The sequence below is a fragment of the Stenella coeruleoalba genome (genome assembly GCF_951394435.1).
Source record: "Stenella coeruleoalba genome assembly, chromosome: 3".
NCBI classification, from domain to species: Eukaryota; Metazoa; Chordata; class Mammalia; order Artiodactyla; family Delphinidae; genus Stenella; species Stenella coeruleoalba.
The window spans coordinates 162145770-162165150 of record NC_137148.1 but is presented as its reverse complement, the minus strand read 5'-3'; the positions used below and the strand labels follow the sequence as shown (position 1 = coordinate 162165150).

At 54.2% G+C, this 19381-nt stretch overlaps 1 protein-coding gene across 1 annotated transcript; it reads right to left on the bottom strand.

The window, feature by feature from the left end:
• Positions 1 to 303: 303 nt before the first annotated feature.
• Positions 304 to 16309, bottom strand: B3GNT3 (UDP-GlcNAc:betaGal beta-1,3-N-acetylglucosaminyltransferase 3; the record flags this gene model as incomplete). The annotated part of the gene is given in 12 exon segments (XM_079917927.1): positions 304 to 487; positions 489 to 555; positions 558 to 805; positions 807 to 841; positions 2547 to 2624; positions 2628 to 2693; positions 2697 to 2952; positions 2954 to 3025; positions 3027 to 3162; positions 4207 to 4389; positions 5385 to 5452; positions 16215 to 16309. Coding segments are annotated over 9 exon segments (1092 nt in total). The 5' UTR covers positions 3113 to 3162; positions 4207 to 4389; positions 5385 to 5452; positions 16215 to 16309.
• Between the last annotated feature and the right edge of the window lie 3072 nt (positions 16310 to 19381).

Here is a 19381-nt window from a genome sequence, read left to right as displayed (position 1 = left end):
TGGATGCAGCAGCAGCAGCAGCTGGGGCCCTAGCAGAAGTGCTTCTGCCATTAGCTGATATGGAAAGAGATGGTCCTTCCAGCTGAGAGTCTAGGGAGGATGATGGAACACGGTCTAGGCAGTACTAGGTGAGTTTTGAAGGATGTGTAGGAATTCACCAGCCAGACTCATCCAACCTCCCTGGTACTCTCCTAGGTCCTTCCCACTTAGGAGGACAAAGGTCTCAGCTTCCGGGGAGGAAGCTGCTGCCCTTTCTATGGGGATGGAGACAGTAGCCTCGAGGCTGGGGGCCCTGACTCCACCTCAGTAGATCTGTGTCCGCTTGTCACAGGTGAGGTTGGGCTGGTTCAGCACGTCCCACATGAGCAGCATCTCGTAGGGCAGGAAGCGGTGCACCAGCGGCAGCTCTTGGTAGAAGCAGGGGTCGAAGGAGGACAGGCGGCTGGAGGGGGCCTGAACACCGGCCGTGAGGATACCACTGTGTGAGGCCCTCCTGCTTTTGGCACATGCCCAGGAAGACATCATCAATGGGGAAGAGGTCCAGGGCGGGGGTGTGTGGCACAGGGCGGTGGCGGTGAAGCGGGACAGTAGGAAGCCACCACCCCTGCAGTAGGGCGGGTAGTGTTCCTCCTCTGTCACCACCTTTGGCACATAGTACTTGCTCCAGGGAAGGCGGACGGGGCACACACTGTGGGTCAACTGCCCCACAGAGAGGTGGTGGTCAGGGTTGTCGCCCTGAAGGTAGGTGACCACGTTGTCTGGGTGGGCAAAGACGTCATCATCCCAGTTGAGCATAAAACTGGCATGTGCACCTTGTCTTCTGCCACTGTAGGAAGAGCACCTGCAAGGGGGGGGTGGACAGGGCACACGGGCTTGATGCCTGGGGCCATCAGCTTTGGGTCCCTGTCGGCCACCCCAGCCCAGTGAGGCCAGGCAAGGATGTGTTTTCCAGTCAGGCTATTCTGGGTTAAAGGACTCACTCTGTGGTCCTTTGCAACCAACTGCCCCTCTCTGTGCCTCAGTTTCCAACTTTCCAGACAGGACACATCATGGGAACTGCCTCCAGGAGTGTTGGGGATCTACAGAGATGATGCTCCGTAAAGCACCAAGAAGTGCTTGAAAATTGTCACATTTACCTTTATTGCTATTCCTTCTGACTCTGCCTTGCCAAGCACTACCATTAAATAATTACTTGTATGACTGTTATATAACATCTACCTCCCCCACCAGACTCTGGGGTCCCCCTGGGTGGGAGCTGTGTCTCTCCTATGTGCCATCTCTTCGGCACCCATTATGGGGTCAATACTTTGTAGGCACTGGATTCATGTTTGTCAAGTCGATGTTTATCACATGCTTTTGTGCTCTGCGTTAAGAATGTGGCATGTGGGCTTCCCTGGTGGCACCGTGGTTGAGAGTCCGCCTGCCGATTCAGGGGACACGGGTTCGTGCCCCGGTCTGGGAAGATCCCACATGTCGTGGAGCGGCTGGGCCCGTGAGCCATGGCCGCTGAGCCTGCGCGTCTGGAGCCTGTGCTCCGCAACGGGAGAGGCCACAACAGTGAGAGGCGTATGGCAAAAAAAACCAAAACAAAACCAAAAAAAAACCCAAAGAACGTGGCATGTTAAGAGGTTCTGGGCCCTCTACCCACCTCGGCTTCAGCTACCTCCATAACTTTGGCTGCATGCTAGGCACTGTACTCAGTGCCTGCTCTACCTGGAATCCTTCATACAGTTTTAAGAGGCAGGTGTGGTCTTCAGTCCCATTTACAGATGAGGAAATAGAGGCTCTCCAGAGAAAGTGCCTTGAGCAAGGTCATACAACAGAGAAGGTCTGTTGTTCAAAGTCTTGAACCCAGACCTGTCTGTACTTACTATGAGCAGGAACCTGCACTGGGCCCCTTTCAACTTGTGTCTCTACTCAGCTTACTCCATCCCCACCCTCCACATCCTGGGTAGGTCCTTGGAGCCTTCAATTCCTCCTCTGAGCATGTGCAGGTTTCTGTCTACCTCTCATGGTTTCTTTTCCATCAGAAAGGTCTTTGTTGAGTATATTCCACACAGACCTGGGCCTCATGGGGAGACAGAACCAGAACAAAGAAATAAGATGTGTTCTGTCCAGCTCTCCCCATGACCATTGCCAATGTTATCTGAGCACCTGGCACTGGTCCAGATGCCTTATGAATATCATCTCATGTAATCCTCACAGCAGCCCTCAGAGGTGGGTGAGTTCAATTAATATCCCGTTTCCCTGATGAGCAAACTGACGCCCAGAGAGGTGAGTGATCGTCCATGGCAAACAGCAGATAAGCAGCAGAGTCTGGATTTGAGCCCAGGTCAACAAGGCTTGGAAAGCCAGGCTTGGAAGTCCTTTCTCCCTGCCTCCCTTGGCCAAAGAAGACTTCGGATCACCGTGAGGACAGGAGCGAGGTTGGGGCGAGGTTGATGGGAGTTTCTGGTCCCCAGAGCTCCTCAGAGGAGGTGGTAGCAACTTTGGACAGGAAGGAGAGGTGGCCCCAATCACGTGACACCCTCCCTCCCCCAGCCCACCTGTTTGAGCGTGAGGTTGAAGAATGAGTCGTAGAAATCCCACTGCAGGATGTCACCGTGCATCCGCGCCTCCATGGCTTACAGCCGGTTGACCTTGCGCGTCTCCGGCGGGTTGGGGTCCGTGCCCACGAGGAAGAGGCGGCGCAGCTAGACGCCGTGCACCTGGCGCTTACGGCCCCACCTGAGCCACACCAGCTCCCGGTGCTCGTAATTGCTGGGCGAGGACTTGATCACCAGCAGCAGAAAGACTGGCTGCACGCACTTGTCAGGCGGCACGTCCTGGAGCAGCACGACGTCGCGGCAGTGTTTGTACAGCAGGAAGTTGCGGATGTGCGGCGGCTGCCTGGTGAAGTCCGGCAGGGCGGCCATGGAGGAGTTGGCCAGGCGGGGGGTGGGCGGTGGGCGGTGGGCGGGAGGGCCAGACCAGAGCCACGGGGGTGCCCGGTGGCTCCTTCAGGCCTGGGCAGGTGGGTGGTGACCTGCAGATTGAAGAGAAGGAGGAGGGTGAAGGTGCCCAGAGCCACAGCCAGGCCCAACTCTGTCCGCAGGTGCCGAGAACACCTCATTCTGGTCCGCCTGAGTTTGGGATTGGTCCGAAGAGACCCCTGGGCAGCTCCTGCAGACAATAACACTCACTGAAGATGCCTGAAGATGCCAGATGGGCCAAGCACTTTTCCAGAGCTACCTGTGGACCTCGACACCTGGTTGCAGCCCTACGGTTGCTCAAGTTGGAAAAATACTGAAATTCACCCCCAGAGATTCCCCCGGCTCCCACCTCCTCCAGCACCCCATGTTGGCTCTGACTGTTGCCCAGGTCCCACCGGGGATCAATAGTTACAGAGAAAACAGGCATGGAGATGCCAAGGTGAGCCTCCCAGATTCAGTGTGCCCAGAATCCCACCCCCCCATCCAAGCTGGTCCTCTTTATGTCCCTCTCTCAGAGATGGCCCAGGAGCCTCCCCGAGAGAGGCAGAGAACTCCCTTTTTAGCAGTTGAGAGCTGCTGGGATCCTTCCTGCTTCCCTTTTCACTTGCTCCTCCAGGAAGCTCTGAGCTTCTGGGATTCTGATATAACCGTCACTCATTCTTCTTGACTATTTTTAATGGTCCTGTGAGCTGAGCGTGGGCCCTGGCTCTTCACAGAACCCTCAGGCCCAGCATGTCTCAAACAAAGCTATCTTCCTTGGCAAACTCCTCTTCCTCCTTTAAAACCCATCTCAAATGATCCATTCTCTGGGTAGTCCTCTTGGACCTCTCAGGAAGAGTCCTGGTCTCCTATTTAGCCCTGTCTCCCTCTCTGGCTAAGTCATTGAAACAGGAGGGAAGGGGGCAGGGCACAACCTTTGAAAGAATGACATAGCCCACAGACATGACATAAACTGACTAGAACCAGATGGATCCAGGATGGCAGACAAGTCAACTTCCACTAGACCTTGAGCCTCAGTATACACTCACTGTTAACACATCAGCAAGCTAAATGACACTATAGGCGCCATGACAGTTCCAAGACCTACCATAAGGATCAAAAAGTGGGCGGTGGCCCAATTCTTGGAAAGCTCCGCCCTTTCCTCTAATAGCTGAATACTCCTCCCACTCATTAGCCTATAAAATTACCCACCCCTATAAAAACTGATAACCCCATACCCTGGTGCCTTTCTCACCTGATATGGTGTGTGATCTCAGTAGGAAGACTGTGGGTTTTGGCCAGGTTCGAGTCCAAGTGTCAGTCTGTGTTTAGGCTGGGTTCGAGTCCCAGCACGTGGTTTCAAGTCCCAATCTGAGGTGTACGGTTTCATCATGATCTCTAACTTTTTCGTCCCAAGACTGGGGGCTTCTTGAGGGTCCTGGCATTGCCCAGCATGAGGCAAACACATGGGGGAAGCAGAGAGTGCCTGAATGAATGAATTTATGAATAAAAGTAAATTCATTAAGTTTCTCTCTGGCACACTTGTTTTGGGTGTGTGGGGGGGTGTGAAGTAGAAAAGAAGAGCTTTATTGCTTTGCCAGGGAAAAGGGGGAAGCAGCAGGCTCGTGCCCCTCAAAACTGTGTGTCCCAACCCAGGAGGATTTGGCAATGGTTCAAGGGCAGGGTTGCTGATAAGGATTAGGGTGTGTGCAGGGCCTGCACTCCTTTAATCTGGTCTCAGGTGGTCTTTCCTGGAGTGAAGAATGCTAACATTTTCCATTTGTTGGGGGTTTTAGTTCTGGTCTCAGGATTTAACAAAGCTCAGGTTCTTGATGTCTCGTCACAAAGAATTCAGTGAGAGACAAAGTGATAGGTAAGAAGTGGATTTAGTTAGACAGAAACACACTCGACAGAGTGTGGGCCATCTCAGAAGGTGAGAGCAGCCTGGCACACTCTAATTTATCCATCAACCCCCCCCCACCCCGCCTGAAGATTTCCTTTCCCATATGTAGGCAGAGACTTTGGTCTCCTGTCCAGATCCCTTTCCCAGGCTTCCCTGGACTCCCTCAATGTCATTTTGTCTGGAAAGGTGGTAACTGTGCTGTGTTCCAGCCCTAAATTTGAAGATCTATCTTCCAGCGCAGCATGAAAATGCCAGATTAGACCCAAGGCAGAATTTACCAATTCAGTAAACACTTATTGTCTCACCTCAGAGAGGCGCCCTCTGGAGTCCAACTCCTGGGTTTAAATCCCAACTCCATCACTCCCTGGCTGTGTGCCCTCCATACCTAACGTCTCAGTTTCCTCAGTTATAAAGGGGGCGTCTGAGCAACTCACTAGGTTGTGCAGGTGTGAAGGGAGTTCTCGGCACCTGGTACCTAGTGGGTATTCAACAAGTATTTGTTGAATGAATATGTGAACCCCAGCACTTACCTAAGATTGCCTCAGGATGTCTGTGCTCGTCTGGGGTCTCCTCGCTCTCCCCTCTGGTACCTGAAACACTGTGGGGTAGTCAGTGGATTCTATTAGGCCCCTCGAGCTCCAAGCAACCCCACCCAGCAATTGCCTGGGAGCAAGAAGAGAGTAGTTTCCCATTTTATCTAGATCCACAAATGGGTGCTGGTGCTGGGGACAGAGGCTCCTTCCCTGATCCATGAGGCCATTTCCCCAATGTGCCCATCACTGTCTTTGCACACTGCCTGGCCAAGGTCTCTCCAGCCAGGTGTCTCCCCAAAATGGGGATCAGATCCCACTCCACAGGTTCTGCTGTGTGACCTTGGGAAAGAAGCTTGACCTCTCTGAGCTTCAAAGTAAAATGGGAATTAACCCTATGTAAAAGTGTGGTTGGGATTTTAACCTCAAACATGCTGAGCACGGTCCTGCCTCAGGACCTTTGCACAGGTTGTTTCCTCTGCTTGATTCTCCAGATTTCTACACAACTCCCTCCTCCCCCTCCTTCTTGTCTTTGCTCAAATGTCCCCTTCTCAGGAACACCTCCTCAGGACACACCATCGCACTGGCAGCCCTGATCCCCCACCCTAGCCTACTTCTTCTTTCTTCCACAGCACTTTTCACCTCCTAAAATAAAAACTTAAAAACTGGGGCTTCCCTGGTGGCACAGTGGTTAGGAACCCACCTGCCCGTGCAGCGGACACGAGTTCGAGCCTTGGTCTGGGGAGATCCCACATGTTGCGGAACAACTAAGCCCGTGTGCCACAACCGCTGAGCCTGCGCTCTAGAGCCCACGAGCCACAGGTACTGAGCCTGTGTGCCACAACTACTGAAGCCCGCGCGCCTAGAGCCCGTGCTCCACAATAAGAGAAGCCACCGCAGTGAGAAGCCGGCACACCGCAGCAAAGAGTAGCCCCCGCTCGCCGCAACTAGAGAAAGCCCGCGCGCAGCAACGAAGACTCAACGCAGCCAAAAATAAATAAATAAATAAATTTTAAAAAATGTACTGCTTCTCATCTATCTTCCTCACCAGAATGCAGGCTTCCATGCAGTAAGTCTTATTCATCATTTTATCCCCAGCCCCTAGAACTGTGCTTGGTGCGAAGTAGGCGCTCAGTAAATGTGTGTTGAATGAATGAATGAACAAACGAATGCTGGGATGCCACAGCATCTGAAAAAATATTGACTCTTGGGACTTCCCTGGAGGTCTGGTGGTTAGGACTCCGTGCTTCCATTGCAGGGGGCACGGGTTCGATCCCTGGTCGGGGAACTAAGATCCCGGAAGTTGCATGGCGTGGCCAAAATATATATATATTGACTCTCAGAATGAATTTATACATTCATTCATTCGAGCCAATATTTACTGTGCTTCTCCTGTGTGCCAGGCACCTCCCGGGAGCGGGGACACAGTGGTGAACAGGCACGGGATACCTCAATGTCTCTGCCACTCTGGGACCCACATGCTTGAGGGGGAACAAACACTAAATAAAAACCTCGGTGAAGAGATACAAGGGGATGAATGCCACGGGAGGAAACGAGGTTGGGTGGCGGGTATGGATTTTGAGGTCTGGATGACACTTAAGCTGCGACGTGAATGGCACAGAGGAGCCATCATGGCTGAGGGTCTGAGGGAAAGATCCCCAGGGAGGGAACAGCAGGTGCAAAAACCCTGAGGTGGGAATGAGCTGGTGGAGTCCGAGCAGCTGGGGACCCTGTCTGCGGGTGGCACAGAGCCTGTCTTGTTTCCATGGCGTCCCTGGGTTAGCTGCCAGCCTCAGCAGGTGGTTCACCATCTGGAGGGTTTTTGGAGACCCAAAAAGGCAAATCATCATCTTGAGAGGAGACTGTGAACTGAAAAATGATGCAAGAATGAACAGAATCCTACAAGGACATTTTCCTGAGCTGAAGAGGGGCCCGAGTCCAGAGTGGACCACAAGAAAGGAGCGTTCCCAGGTGAACCTGGCAGATCCCTGAGCTCCGAGGACAGGAAAAACCTCAAGAGCTGCAGTAGAAAGCCCAAGTCACCAAAAATAAGACCAGAGATGTCACAACATTCTCTTCGGTGACACTGGTGGCCAGAGACCCACAGATGCTGGAAGACAAGGGTGTGCCTGGGACCCTAACTTCTGGCTAAGAGACACGCTCATTCAGAATCCCATGAAAATTTAGAGGGTGATTCACCCCCTACCCCATCTGCAGTTTAGAGTCTAAATCAGTTTTCAATCAGGGGTTATTCTGCTCCCACGGGATACTTACCGGGCAATGTCTAGAGACATTTCTGGTTATCATGATTGGGGCAGGGTGGAGATATGGGACTGCTAATGGCATCGAGCAGGTGGAGGCCAGAGATGCTGCTTAAATTAACATCCTATAGGGCACAGGACGGCCCCATGACAGAAGATGATCCAGCATTTTCAAGATTGAGAAATCCTGGTCTAAATAAACACAGAAACCAGAACAGAGAACTCAAAAGGAGGAAGGATCCAGAGAGGAGAATGAGGGACTGAGCAAAGAAGCCTGATATAGGTTTAGTTAAGTTCATCAGACGGAGTGTTTATTACTATTTAAATAGAAAATCAAACCTAAATGGCCAAGGATCTGTTGGCTGGGAATGTGTTTAGTGCCAAACAAGAGCTCCAAAACTAAGAAAGATACCTCAACAAATAGGAATATTTACAACTCAGCCAAACCTGGACATTGGGGAGGAGGAAGGTGTGAGAAGAGGTAAAATGACTAAATGGGTCATATCACTGGGATCAGGGTATCTGGGCGAAACAGAAGCTCTTGGGGGTGGCCATTTGGTTTTAATTAAATCCATTAACGCCTGTTCTTTTCCTTGCATTTTCTTTCTTGTTTATTTGTAAGAGTCCTTTGCATATGAAACACTTAATCTTTGTTGGCTACCTGCATTCCCAACTTTTTCTTGCCAGGTCTCTGGTTTCTTTAAATGGAGGGATCTTACAGCGACTTCACCCTCCCAACCCCCATAAGGCTCCTGACTGGGGTCTGAGAGCTCAAGTTGGGGGTGGAGGGGATGGAAGCTCACGTCCCCTTCCCCCTACACTAGACCTCTATTAATGCATCCCAGATCCCCTTCCCTTTTCCAGCCACCAAGGCTACCTCCACCCCTAACTGATGGCCCCTTAGAACTTCAAGCAGCAAATGTTTCCAAACTCACGACATCCCACATCCAGACTGGCATAAAAAAGAAACTCCAGGCCCCGCTTTCAGCCAGGCTGAAAGTGCTGGGGATTTACTGGTCCAGGATACCTTGCTGGGTGTCTCAGTGGGCTGTATCCCAGGTAGTCCCCAGCCTCTCCTTACAGGCCTTACTTTCTAAATGGGCTGGGACCCCACACCTACCGTGGGAAAAGCTGAGGCTTACGGGCTCCACTGAGCCAAGGATGGGGAAGCCTCTTGGTATTACTTCCTCCTAAGCGACTGTGCGGCAGCTCTGGGGACTTTGCTGGTGGGGCTGTATGGCTGGTGAGAAGTTCCTCTCAGGTCTGCTTTCGATTCCCTGACCCCACACAAGACTCTCCTGTCTACCCTCTCCAGTTCTGGAAGGATTGGGCTTGTGGAAGCCCAAATAGCTGCTCACTCTGAAGTTTGTGGGGTCTGAATAACTCTGGAGGAATCCCCACCCCCATTTCATAGCTGGAGAAGTGAAGCTCAGAGAGTCGTCCCAAGGTGGCCCAGTGGGTGACTCACATTACCACAGAAATCCACATTATCTCCAAGTCCTTCAGCTCTGAGAAGGGTCTCAGTGGCTCTTATCTCAAAACACATATATGAAAACTATTCATTCGTTCAACAAATAGGTTCTGGAGGAATTGAGAAGCCTCAACCCTGGGCCTGGCCCCCAGAAGCCCTCAATCTGGGGGAGACAAGTCCAGACACCTGTGGGATCAGGGATGGGCCAGAAGAATGGATCAGGATATTGAAGCTGAGGTTTTGAAGGATGCATATGAGTTCACCAAGGGGAGTTCAGGTAGCAAAGAGAGCAAATGCAAAAGCAAGGAAGGGAAAGAAAACAAAGCCTACTGAAGGAATCATGTGTAGTTTATTTTGCTGAAAAGCAGAATTTGGAGAGGGGTTGATTTCTGAGGCTAAGAGGTGGGGCCAGACCCTGTAAAGACCTTGAACGCCAGGCTGAGAAGTGGGGCTGTTTCCTGGGGGCATGGGCGAGCCATGGAGGTGTGTGACCAGGGAGCAGAGAGGTCAGATTCCTTGTTGAATGGTACCTTTTTGCTCTGAGTTGACCTTGGTGAGTCACTTCCCCTTGGGAGTCTATTTCCTCATTAGCACATGGAAGTGCTGAGAATACTCCCTGCCCCACAGACACAAAATGGGTCACTCTGTATTGAGTATTAAAGGGCTTGGCATACGTTGACTATGCGATGACAACCTCAGTGACCTTGGTTCATTGTCCTGGCTCCTTTAAGTGCCCCCACTTACAGATGGGGACATTGAGGCTCAGCATAAAGCAGGAGTGTCTATGAACATGTACGAATCCAACCGTTTTACTTGTTGCACTGACTTGTGGGCCATAGAGTATTTACTAAGCACCTACTGTATGCAGGGTGCAGGGGACATAGCCATGGCCAAGCCAGCCCTTCTTTTATGATATTAATACATGAGGAAGTGATTTGTTTAGTCGCAGCTGCGACAAATGCTGTTGAAGAAGGAGGGATCCCTGGCAGGGGAGGGACCTGACCAGCCTGGGGACATCCTGAAGGATGAAGGGAAATCACCTGGGCAGAGCCCCAGGGGACAGGCATTCTAGGCAGAGGGCACAGCAAGTGCAAAGGCCCTGAGGTGGGCACAAATTTAGGTTATCAAAGGGAGAGAGAGGAGGCGGTGTGGTTGGAGAAGTGGAGGAGGAGGGAGATACAGGCAGGGTTGCCAGATGATGGTGGGGGAGGAACAGGAAATGGGGCAGACCACAAAGCAGCTCTTATGTTGCAGGTGAGGCGCAATGGGGAGCCATGGACGGTGTGTGAGCAGGGGAAGGACAAGATTGAGTTACGCTTTGAAGAAGTCCCCCGTGGGGCCACTGAAGGGGAAAACGCGATCAGGGCAGGAGTTAGAGGCCAGGGCAGCAACCAAGAAGAAGAATTTGGGGACCTGGATAGGGGCTGGCTGGCGGGGTACAGGGACGTGGGTGAGTTCAGCAAATAAGGTGAAGGGAGTCATCAATATTTAGAGCCTGGGACTTCCCTGGCGGTCCAGTGGTTAAGACTCCACACTTCCACTGCAGGCAGCACGGGTTCGACCCCTGGTTGGGGAACTAAGATCCCATATGCAGTGTGGCGTGGCCAAAAAAAGAGAAAAAACATTTAGAGCCCGGATGTGGGGGACAGAGAAGGATGGACCAGGGAGAACAAAATGTGAGAAGTCTCTGAGCCTTTCACAAGGGGCCGTTATGGGGCAGCAGGTGACCCAGGTGTGGTGTCTGGGCGAGAGCCTTCGGGACACGATGCCATGTAAACCAGGAAGATCCATCAGGCATGTGACGGATGAACACATCCATATATTGCTTGCATGTGGCAGGGCCCCGTCCATGCTCCTCCCTACAGACAGTAGTGCCACGGCGTACAGAGTCACAGCAGTGATGTCCGGGCTGACTCTCAGGGCCCATCACCCAGTCCCCCCACTGCAATACCGGCCAATCCTGCTCGGGGCTGTCTGCCCTCCATGCACTGTTGCAACTTCACCATCACTCAGAGCCTGCTTCCTGCAGCGCACACAGCAAAACCACTAGTTTTCGTTGGCTGCAACCCCAAAGCCTCCCCCCGGGGTGCTCTCAATCTCCTTCTCCTCCCGCCCCATGTCCACTGCCCCCTTTCCTCCACTCTTGCCACCCCAGCCTCTTCACAGCTCCTTCAGACACCCGGGCTCAGCCCTGCCACAGGACCTTTGCACCTGCCTTTCCTTCCACCTCGGACGCCCCTCTCTCCCGCTCTTCCCCCTGGTTCTCCTTGATCTTCAGGTTTCCGCCCAACATCATCTCCTTAGAGACGCCCCAACCTCCCAGCTAAAACACCCCACCCCGGCTCTGCTTTCCTCTGCTGCTCTCACCACCCTTAGACAAAACTGCTCACTTCCCTCCTGTCCATCTCCCCAGCCTGCCTGGAGCTCCAGAGGTGGGGCCCAGCATCTTGGCCCTCACAGCTGTGTCCCCAGTTGGTGCTCACTGCTGTTTGTTGCATCAGGAAAAATGCTAACGATGACTCACATATTGGTTATTTCCTTGTGCCTCACTTCAGGCTAACCCCGTTCTAGGCAGCAGCTGCCGCCGTCCCCTACCCGGGACCTTGGGGATGCAGATGATTCAGTCCTGAGGAGTCAGCAAGCGCATCCTCGGAGCCAAGGGGGCAGGACCAAGAGGCACTGAATATTCCTGACTCCGAACACTCCTAATGTGCTCAAAGGGCCAGATATTCACGGCACTAAAATATTCAGGATGCATTTAATGAGCAAGAAGCACTGAATATTAATGAAGTGCTGAATATTCATGACCTGTTAAATATGCAGGAGGCACCCAGCATTTATAATATATGAAATACTTATAAGGCAACAATGAATAGTGGCAAGGCACGTTTGTGACGCATGAATGAATATGCATATTATCACAATGAATACGATATGAATGAGGCACTAAACAGCCCTGAAGAGACACCGTCACTGAATAGTCATGATTCGTTGCATATATATACACAGTACTAAATATTAATAACCCGCTGAATATTAATGAGACACTAGATGTACGGAAGGGGCTGACCCCTTGGCAGAATTAATTAGGGACCCCCGCTGGTGACAGGGCTCTAGTCCCCCAGCCTCTGCCTACACCCCCAAGCGACAGTCAAGGTCTGTCAAGGACCCAGGCACGTATGGCTCCAGGCACCTCTGTCCCCCTCACCTCCCCTGGGGAGGCCAGGAAGGCAGAGAAGCTGAGACACATGGGGAAGTGAGAATGTCACACAATCCAGGTGGCGAGGCCCTACCCGTTAGCACCCTTGGGGGGCCTGGACCAGCCCCCGCCCCGTCCCCACCCTGCATTATTTCACGGACAGTGGGGGCTTGCCTGACACTGACTTGGAGGCCTCCATCACATCAAGGCGATTCCCCACACGATGCTCCCAATTTCCAGATGAGGAAACTGAGGCTTGGAGAGGGTGAATCTTGGGTCCCTCTCCAGGCCTGTCAGACACACACCCATGCGACCCCCTCCTTACCCCAGCTCCGGGGACCCCCCAGGCCTGGGTGCTCCCAAACAGCCCAGTCACTGGGGCTCAGTTCTTGAAGCAGGAACGTGAGGGCGGCTCGTTCCCCGCCCTCACCCAGCAGCCGTGAGGACCAAGAGAGCCGATGCTCCTAAGACAGCCACCGTGGCCCCCGGGGAAGGAAGGCCCGACCCGGCTACTGGTCATCTGTGGACTCGAGGGAGGTAGCTGCCCCCCGCCCGCTCCAGGCCTCAGCAGCCTCATCTGCGAGGCTGCCTGGCGTCAGCTGCCCGCTCACGGTTCACCCCCCGCAGGTGCTAAATAAATACGAGCTCCACCGGGGCTTAAGTTGCTCCTTCGCTCCCCACCGACGCTCCGCTGGGATCTGGATAGGGATGGGGGCCTGGAACATTCTGGGGCTGCCACAAGGAGACGTGAGGGGTGGGGGGCGGTGACAGGAGAACCCCATTTGTGTGTATAACCCCCTGAGCCCTGGGAAAGGCTAGAGGACTCAGCGGTCACCTTTTCTGCAAGTCACACATATATGAAGTACCAACAAGGACGCTATCAGTATCGGCGGCAGCAGCTACCGCTATCACTTGCACGCTGGTCACCGCTCTGAGCTGAACGCCCTGGTCTAGGTTCTGGGCACCCAACCAAGTTGATGGAGACAAACCACCATGTGTGGGGAGCCAATGGGCTAATGGGGAACAGAGGCAGCGAAGGAGACAATTTTCCAGAAAAGGGTAAGTCCCAGGAATGAAGACCCAAGGACGGGAGCCAGGGGTGCTTGCAGGAGAGGGTGCCAACCACTGGCCTGTGGATGGGCCCCCGTGGAGGTCCCCTGTTCCAGTCCCCAAGGGGGGCAAGGTAGGCACAGAGAAGGCACCCACCTACCAGAGACCAGGTTGCTGGAATTTGAACACTGACGAGCTGGACCTGTGGGCGATCCCTCTCCGGTTCATACCAGTTTGGCCTTCCAGTAATGACGGGCTGGTCCCTTTTTACAAGGACCATGAGTTGCTTTTGTAAACAGGACAAAAAAAGAAGAGAAAGCCCAGTAAAGATAATTCGTAAGAGAGCCTCATTATGGGCCAACTCTGTTTACCATGTGTGTAAGTGGGTTTTATGCAAATATACGTCCAACATTCACTCTGGTGAACCCCTGGGCGTGGAAGAAAGGGTGGGAGGGGGCAGGGTGACACACACACACTTTAGACCCTTGAGTCCTCTGTTTCCAGGTCCCAGGGCTCCTAATGGATGACTCATTGGATAAGCCTGCCCTCCCCCACTGCAGGAACTGCCCGGGGTACCTAGGATGGGTCCAGGAAGGATTCTGAGGCTGGACATAGGCCCCTGATTAAATGCCAGCCCTGCCCCCAGCTGAGCCTCAAACGGCATCTCTGGGCTCATTTCCTAGATGGGGAAACTGAGGCTAGGGAGGCAGGCTGTGCATCGCAGTTCAACCTCAGAATCTTCCCATGATCCAGGGCTGATGTGCAAATTGAACCTCTGGGAACCTTCTGGAGGACCTCCACACCTGGTCAGGGCCCTCATCCAGGCTTTGTCAGACAATTTCTTTCATGCAAAGATAAATATCACCAATGAGCCACATAATCAGGGTTAGAGTTAACATGCGATATCCTGCATGCAGCCTTTCCACCATCAGCTCATCGACACTCCACACTTGTGCTGGGAGGTAGGGCTATGTTAGCCTTATTTTTATTGATGGGGAAACTGAGACACAGAGAGGTCAAGGAACCCATTCAAGGGAGGTCAAGTGGTAGCCCAATCCCTGCCTTTAACCACCACCCGGTGGGACCTCCTGTAGTCTGCTATCTTGGTAGTGAGCTCCCCTATCATGGGGGGCAATCAAGCTGAGCCAGACTCCCATCAGGTGGAGGGACCACAATGGGCATCCTCCCTGGCTCATGGGGGGTGGGGGGCAAGTTATTGCCCCACTCTGGGCCTCAGAGGCTGTTGGCAGGAAGAGAAGACGCTCAGTGACGTCTTATCTCCTCCTCCTGGGCTAACCCAGCCCAGCCCCAGGGTCCCTGGGCCAACAGGCTTGTCTGGATTCCCCAAGCTCTGGCCTGGAGCAGAGAAGCTCTAAGGCCCCTTCTCAGTTCCCCCACACCCAGAGTACCTGGCAGGAATCACTCTCTGCACCCTGGGGGCGAGGGAGAGGGGAAGGGAGCGTGTCCAGGCTGGGCTGGGCAAACATGAACTCCTCACCTAGGCTGCTAAGAGGTGGGGGCCCAGTGACCTGATGCAGGGGCCACACCTCTTCCTCTGGACTCTTCAGCCCTGTCTGTCATGGTGGCCACCTTGGGAACTGAAAGGGCAGTGGGAGAAAGTGGTAGCCCCAGGGCCAGCCCCAAATCCAGCAAACTTCCTCTGGGCCCTGAATTCCAGATCTGGACAACAGGGAGGCCCTGGCCCCAGGGGGTGGGAGGCGAGGGGAGGGGGGGAGGGGGAGGGGGGAGGGGAGGGAGAGGGGGGACGGGAGGGCTGGCATAGAGGGTTTGGGGGGAGGGGGATGGGTCCTCAGTTTCCCCATCTGAAAAGTGGCCATGATAAAAAAATCTGACCCAGAGGGAAAGTTGGTCGAGAACCTGGAAAGGTGGCTAATGACGTAACTGTAATATACTTACGGTGATGGCGGACATTCTGTGGGCCCCACTGAGTGGCCATTGCACTTACTGACTTATTTCAGCTTCACCACAGTTCCGTATCATGAGCCCCAGTGGACACAGCAAAACTGAGGCTCAGAGACCTACAATCACTCACTTGGGGTCTTTCAGTGACCAGAAGCGCCCCCAACCATAAGAGCTTCCACTGCCTAACACCTCAGGCATCCTCATGGAAGCCAGGTCATTTTGCTACCTCCCAGAGGGGACACTGAGGTGCATTCAGAGACCAGGAGCAACCAAAAGCAAACAACACAGCCAGGCACTGGCTGAGCAGGGACCGGAATGGATCCCAGAGGAAACTGTGAACTGGGGTGCCCAGGCTGGAACCTGGTCCGGCGCCTGGCAGCGCTGGGGTTCAGCAGTGGTTCCCTCAAGCAACAATAATAAACCCAACCTGGGACCCCGGGTGCTGCTCCTGCCTCTACGCTCTCAATCAGTATGCTAACAACCTCAACAATAACGATAACAGTAACAGTAACGGCCAGCGCATACAAAGTACCCTCCACTCCTGGGTTCGGACCCCACCCTATCCTAGGAGGAGGATGGGAGATGGGGGTCCAGGGTTGCTTCACTGTGTCCACGACTGCAACGGGACATTGTCCAGGATCAGGGATGCCACAGGTCCACATGGCTTCGGTCTCCCCCCATTCCCCAGGCGTGGGTGAGGCTTCCTTCCCGGCCAAGACTGAGCCGGCCTTGGGCCGCAGGAGAATACTATTACCGATGGGTGAAGGCAACGGGGTTATTGAGACCCGGGGCTCCAGGATCTCCCCGCCTCTTCAGGGTAAACACGGCAGATACCCGACCCCAGGGACCTGCAGGGGCTTCCCTAGAGCCCCAACTCCGCCCCCCACCAGGGTTCCGTTAGATCCTCTGGGGCCCCCAGTACTCACCCCCAGACAGCCGTCCAGCCTCCGACCTCTATCCCTGCTCCTCTTGGCTCGCCCTCGCCCTTCCCGGCTTCGCTGCTTCCTGCCTGCCTTCCGCCGGAGCCCCCACTCCCAGCTGGGCCGTTTCTGCAGGGCCCAGTACAAGTTCTCCTGCCGGCCCCTCCCTTCTTCCCTCCCCGGCCCCGCCCCTTCCCCTCCACTGACCGCAGGGCACCACCCAGGCCGCTTCTAGCCTCCCCCGCGCCTATTCCGGCTCGTGACCCCACTTGAGTCCTGCCCACAGTCAGGAAGTGAGCTCCCCGCGGCTGGAGGTGTGCAAACAGCGCCTTTTTCGGCACAGGGCCCCGGGCAGGGTTGGTCCAACGTGTGTTCGATGAAGAAATGATTAAAAGAGGGGCAGGAAAAAAAAAAGAGCGGCAGGGAGGCAAGTTGAACCCAGTGGCTCTTCAAGAGGTTAGAATGTTTCAGAACCCGATGAGCTATCCTGAGACCCCAGACGTCCGGATGCCGCGAGCTGGCATTTTCAGAAGTCAGATTGGAAGATTCTTGGGATGGGGGCTGGTGAAGATTCGAAGCCTGCTGTGTGCTGCGTGAGTCTCTAGAAGTTTCTGGTGTTGACACGTTAGAGTTGGGAGCTCTGGGGAGGGGGAAGATCCAGGTCCACAGGTGTGAGCCAGGTGATGGTTCAAGTCATCCCCTGTTTCCTCTCCCATCGCGATTTCTTCCCGTGGAGGAAAAGGGGCAGGTTCTGGCTGTGCCTCAGTTTCCTCGTCTGTAAAGTGGAGGAACTAAACCCCGGTTCCTCTAGCTGGGACAGGTCTGGGGGACAAGGTCAGCACAGAGCAACTACATGATGTACACTACAGCGGTTGAAGGGCGATTACATTAAATGTCTGCATCAAATGGGGGCATTCAGGCCTCAGAGGCTCTGGCTCATACACTTTCTTGCGGTGGCAAACCCTTGAACTTTGGAGCCCATTGACGTTTCCTGGGCTTAAGGTCTTCTCCTATCCTACGGGGTCCCCTTGGGTTTCCTGCGTTCATGAGCCCCATAAAAGGGCCAGAATCAAACACCGGATCTGGTGGGCGTGGCTCCGCCCATCTACCGCCACATCAGGCAAGGGCCCCTTCCTGTGTCATCTCCCGGGGAACGTGAGGGCCCTGGGAGCTGGGTCACACCCAGCCCTGCTTGCAACGTGGAAACTGAGATCCGCCCGGTTAGAAGTTTGAGTCTGCTATACTGCCAGAGTGGCTTCAAAAGCGTCAGGAGGGCTTCCCTGGTGGCTCAGTGGCTGAGAGTCCGCCTGCCGATGCAGGGGACGCGGGTGCGTGCCCCGGTCCGGGAAGATCCCACATGCCACCCGTGAGCCGTGGCCGCTGAGCCTGCGCATCCGGAGCCTGTGCTCCGCAACGGGAGAGGCCACAACAGTGAGAGGCCCGCGGGCTGGAGGGAGGTGGGGAATGGGGAGTGACAGCTAATGAGAATGGGTTTCCTTTTGGGGTGATGGGAATGTTCTGGAACTAGATAGAGGGGATGGTTGACAACATTGTGATTGGGCCACTGAATTGTTTACTTCAAATAATTAATTTTCTATTATGTGAATGTCACCTCAATTAAAAAATTATCTCAATTAGGTCATTCACCTACTGGGGGTGGCCTCTGGCTGGTCACCTAATTGCTTTGTGCCCCAAACCGAAGTTTTGGGGCATCCCAGGTGTAGGAGACCAGGGCGTTGTAAACCACCAAATGACAACCCACCTGCCTGGGGTTGGCCAGTTAAATGGGGATACCACCTTCCCTCCTGGGACTCACCCTCCCAGGTAGGCACATGTCACACCAGCTCTGCATGTCCGGGCACATAAGAGGCCGCACCCAGAAAGGCCTTCCGTGTTTTAAAGGTTGCCCGGCCTCGCTGGTGACCCAAAGGAAGCAAATGAAAGCCACCAGGAGGTGCCATTTTCCCGTCTCTCATCAGATGGGCCAGAACCCAAACCCAGGTAATGCTCAGAGGCGTGGCAAAGTGTCTCCTCACTCAGTGGCCCACCGCATGGATACGGCACCCTAGCCACTCAGCCTCAGGACCAGCAAAGGGACCGTCTTAGAGGGCTCGAAGCCACTGAGCGTGCACGCACTCATGCACCCGTGTGTGCAAAGACCTGGATGGAGGGGGCAACCCCACAGGCTCAGATGTTTGATTCTAGCTCCTTTATGGGGCCCATGAGCTCAGGGAACCGCAGAGCCCCATAGGGCGAGCGTGGACTATGAACTTGCAGCTGAGGAGCTGAGGGCCGGAAAGGGAAAGGCCCCACCTCCAGTGGCTCCAAAGTCCTAGCTGTTGGAGGCAGTGAAGTGTGTGTGCTGGTGACATCACTGCCTGAAATGCCCCCATTTGCTGCAGAGACCAGTGTAATTGCCCTTCATACAGACGGTGTTGATCGTGTACTTGCTCTGAATGGAGGATGCTCCCCAGACCTCTCCCAACTAGAGAATTTCCCCCCATTTTACAGAGGAGGAAACTGAGGTACAGCCGGGCCCCTCCCCCCCACACACACACCCTGACTTTGGAGGACAGGGTGGGAGGATCAGAGCACACAGGCCAAATCCTGCTTTCTGCTTCCTGAGCTCCATCTGGCCCTGGCTTGGTCCCTGGAATCTGCATGGTCTTCAGGGTCAGGCACCCAGCATACCCACATGTCCACTGGGACCCAGGACTTTCCATCAAGTTCAGACCTGCTCTCCACCACAGCATGCTGATTACCACACCTGTCCTGGGCCCACCTCGGGCTACCCCTTGCACACTTGCGCTTAGGACCACCCTCCACCCCAGGACCCCCAATAAATAAAAGAATACCAGCACTTCTGGGGTGCTTATTCTGTACCAGGTACTCTTCAAAGTATGTGAGCTCTTCACAACCACCCGGTGAGGTGGGTTACAAATGAGGCCTGGGGAGGTCAAGTCACTGATTCAGACACGCAGCCACTGGGGGCCAGGCAGGCTCTAAACCCACACCTTTTGACTTTGCAGCCTCACGGCTTCTAAGAGCTTTCTCCTGCTCACAGCTGTGTCTCTACAGCCTGGCATACAGTAGGTGCTCATCAGTGTTTGTGGACTAATTGCTTTCTCACAGAACTCACAACTCACCATCCTTCTGCCTGGCATGCCCATATC